General features: G+C 34.7%; 1 protein-coding gene across 1 annotated transcript in view; it reads right to left on the bottom strand.

Annotated features, from left to right (window-relative positions):
* The window catches only part of AK7 (adenylate kinase 7), a 26,092-nt gene extending 22,064 nt beyond the window's left edge, over positions 1-4,028 (bottom strand). The window contains exons 1-5 of the mRNA XM_009881609.1: positions 3,944-4,028; positions 3,574-3,839; positions 2,334-2,442; positions 1,204-1,298; positions 311-421 (exon numbers count right to left, since the gene is read on the bottom strand). Of these exons, the coding sequence (XP_009879911.1) occupies positions 311-421; positions 1,204-1,298; positions 2,334-2,442; positions 3,574-3,839; positions 3,944-4,028 (666 nt within the window). The remainder of the gene's footprint in view (positions 1-310; positions 422-1,203; positions 1,299-2,333; positions 2,443-3,573; positions 3,840-3,943) is intronic.
* Between the last annotated feature and the right edge of the window lie 160 nt (positions 4,029-4,188).

Genomic DNA, 4,188 nt, shown 5'->3' with positions numbered 1-4,188 from the left:
GCCTCAGCTTTTATTTTCTCTGATACAACCAATGAAACAATGTATTTTTTTAAATAAGACAAGCATGAATTACTCCCTAAGGAAAAAAGAGAGAAATTGGGATTTGTATTAGGCAGATACCTATGTTTCAAAAAACATTATAGTCTTCTCTATATTTGATGTTTTATTAATTATTGATGTTATCCGTATTTATCAGGAGAATAACATACTCTTAAAATTTATTCAGATTGTTGGTAATTGCCATTACTAAAATAATGGTCTAAGTAAGAAGACCAAACAACCTATTTTTATAAAAAAGTTCTTTACATACAGTTTTCCCAAGTTTGAGAACGAGTTTTTCAGCATTTATGTGATCTATAAAGTTAGGATGAGATTTTCTTCTGTGATAATCTTCATCAGTAAAAGGAATCTCAGGGTCTTCCTACGAAGGAAAAAATGTAACTGTGATACATGTAAAACAGAACAATTTTAAAAGGCCTAGATGGCTAAAAGTTCTTAAAAATGTTTTTAAAAACGGTTTTAACTTTGTTTTAACTTGAAATTCTGATTCTGGTACTTGAGGTTAACATTTTGAAAATGTCAGTAGTTCAATTTCAATTTTCACAGACCAAGGTTTTAAACTACTTTTTATATTTAAAAAAATTCCGTGAATTATTGTTATATATAGCATTACACAAGCTTGAAAAACTCTGACAACTGCTACAGATAAGATTAATTTGCCTGATTTCTGTAAAATTGAATTTGAGAATTGCAATAGCATACTACAAAGTGGCCCACATGGTTCCTGACAATATTTAACATATAGAGATAGAAAGACGTATCTATTAATCTGTCTATACACTGATTTAAATATGTATTTTGTTAAATATGTAGTAAGTATGGGTTTTTTTATGACTGAAGGACAGTGCATATTGTGGTTAGCATAGGTCTTACCTCTTATCCAAGCAGTTGCTAGTGTCTGCGTGTATCATTGTAGCCCAGTGCCTAAACTTCTCTCTCCAGTGAAATAAATCTAACAACTTTGGCAGCAAGTAGTGGCTCAAGGGGAAAGGATCATTAGAAAAAATACACTTGCTGACATAAATTTTTTTAGCTATTGTTGAAGTACTTACTGAAATACTGTCTTTAATTGCATTTAATGAATATTTTCTATTAAAAGGAAATATTCAGTTAAAGAAAAAAATATGTTTTCACATTACTTACAGGGTCAGGGGGTTTGCTTTTTGCCCAGCTCATTATTGTTGAAATGAGGATGAATAACTTTGGTGTTGCAAAATGCTCTATTTCCATATGTAGAGCTGTTAAATAAAAGCAAAGGATTTAATTTATTGTAAACAGTTTTACTCAAACCGTATTTTTGCTTTTATAAAGGTCCTGTATAGACATTTATACCATGGCATTCTATGTGATACGTATTTCTCAGCAAATATTCTTTATTTGGGTTGGTATAAAATAAAGATAAATAATCAGGAAAGAAAACAAATTGACAAATAACAGTAATAAAGAATCAAATTATTATGAATCAACATACTGTCCATAAAGCTACGTATCATGGGGGAAAAAAACCCAACAATCTATACTAGGAAATGATTCATCTTTATTGACTGCTAAGATACTGAAAAAAAAAAAGTGTGGAGTTTTTTCATGATTGAAACAGAAAATCTACAGAATTCAAGTAAAGCTTCCTTATTTTAGAGCAAAATAATTAACTGTGGGTTATATTTTCTCGAGTCCTCTAAAACTTATGATGTTATCCAAGTATTTATACTATAAACAGGAAAGCATAATTTAGCTTAACTATGAAATAAAGAACAACATTGCACTGTCACCATAAAAAGATTCCAGATGCCCATTAGAATTTGGATATAACAATCAGGAGAAAGTTTCAGAAAGACTCTTAGCAGTATTTTTTTAAGACTTTTAAGTCAAAATACATTTAAAATAATTATATAAAATATTGAAACATTATCTAAATATCACAGGGACAAATTTTCTACCCACATCCCAATGCAAATAGATAAGACGATGGTTGATAGTTATTTAGGGAAATAACTGCCTACACAAATATGTCATTTAAAGTGTTGGACCATTCCATGACAGCTTCTCTAGCCTATGAATGCTAGAGTGGATTCCATGGTTCCTTGCTAATTAATTGAACAATTCATGCAGCATTTCTCCATCAAGGAACCCAGTTTTATATTACAGTAACCTATAAATCCCAGATAATTTCCATTATACATCTATGGTAATCCCAGATAATTTCACTATACATTTATGGTACAGCTATGGCTGTATAGCAACAAATTTTCTGGTCAGTTAGTAGATACACGAACCAGAAGCAGCCCATGTTGCTTCCTCAATTTGATTTGCATCCTCAGTGATATTATATAAAACAATGTCACACTCAAGCAAGTGACTTAAGAGCTCTTCTCGAGAAGACACCTGGGGGAAAAAAAAAAATAGAAACTGTCATTAAGAAAAAAAAAAAAAAAAAAGAAAAAAAATATCCAAAATTCCTTTTCTTTGCAAGTTTAACTTACTGATGGAATGCAGTTTTCAAACACTAGGATGTTAGAATAATATTGTTAGAATAAGACTGATATCGAACTTTATCTGTCAGATACAAGTTAGGTGATGAAATGTGAACTAAATGCTGAAAGTTCTGATTTACCATACACATTAATATAGTTCAAAAAGATGCACAATTTTTAGTGGCATTTTAGGATTAGCATTTGCAGTGCAATTGTGAGCATCAAAGATATCTGTGACTTTTTCAGGTATTTTAAACAAGGATCAGCTGGTAGAATGGAGAAGACAAAAAAAATGTCTATTTCCTTGCAAAATAACATCCTGTCATTTTTTGCTAAATGCAGACTGTCTGAATCACTTGAGCAAGTCCAACACACTCTTTGGGAAAGAGCAGTGATCAAGATTAAATACTGCCAGCCATAATTTTCTGATTGAACAGCTGAGCTGTATAAATGTTTAAATAAAAATTTTCAAATGTTTGAAGATATTCTGGATAACCAGTTTTAGGCAGAGGCAATTTTAGTTTCAGAAAACTAAATCAAGCAATAAGCAATCACATCCTTAAAAGCAAGCCTCCTTTAGTTAACTAAACTCTGAACATATCTTTATATAAGTATGTAGGTATTCAAAACAATTAGCTGCTAGTGAAAGCTGTGATTTCAGTGAACAGTTAAGAAGGGGGACACCAAGTTTGATTCCAGCACCACTATCTTTAATACGGTGATAAAAGACACAGAGGAGACAAGAGGGATACTTGAGGGGTGTGTTTTGAGTGGAAAAGAAAGCAGACCTGTGGATTATCATCATGCCCATAACTACTTTTTTTAAAAATCTATTTTGAGTCTGAGTTCATTGCTTTTACTATTTGCTGTATCAGACCTAGCAGGGAGGAAACAACAGTGTCCAGGAAGCAGAAAGAATAAAATATATGTGTACAGCTTCCAGCAGCAACAAAAGACCATTTTATTAAAGCAGGTCATTTTACATGACTTGCAATATTTCTAATGTTGTCTAATGGCAACCTGGAATAAGACTCTTACTTACTGCATATGTTTCCTCTGCAAAATGTGGTTTAGTACTCTCTGGTTTGGAAAGGGTACCCACTACTTGGTAGACTCCCTCCTTTGGCCTACTAGAAACTTCGGCAACCGAATTATTTTCATCTTCCTCCTCCTCTTCTTCCCCTATGCTTTCAAGCGATGCCCCAACAACACACCTGGATAAATACTGCAATACACAAGACACAAGTTTGTACGCAAATGTATATTGAATCCCACACAGCTTCTCAGGGTCTTGGGAAGACAGCAACCCTGTTGTAGGTGATGAAGCTCAGAACGCAGCTTTCCATTGAACAGGAAAGCGTTGAGGACGTCTCAGCCCCAGCTGCAATGTTTTGCCTTGACTTGTGTCCTACTCCTCAGCCTCGAAGGCGTTGGTGAGCCCCGAGACGTCGCTTCCCTGCGGCCTGGCTCCTCTCGGGCGGGCATTGCCTCAGACATGTCCTCTCCCTCCACAGCGATCACCTGTTACCTCAGGTCTCCCGACCTGCTTTACCCACACCTCCCGCTCCCGACTCCAATTTCCTTTCCCCTTCCTATCTTAACCCCTTCTTGCCCCCAGACCCCTCCTCAGCTGGGTGACCCCAGCTGCCCAGCTGGC

The sequence above is a fragment of the Charadrius vociferus genome, unplaced genomic scaffold, assembly GCF_000708025.1.
Source record: "Charadrius vociferus isolate BGI_N301 unplaced genomic scaffold, ASM70802v2 scaffold282, whole genome shotgun sequence".
Classification (NCBI taxonomy): domain Eukaryota; kingdom Metazoa; phylum Chordata; class Aves; order Charadriiformes; family Charadriidae; genus Charadrius; species Charadrius vociferus.
This window is presented reverse-complemented; position numbering and strand designations above follow the sequence as displayed.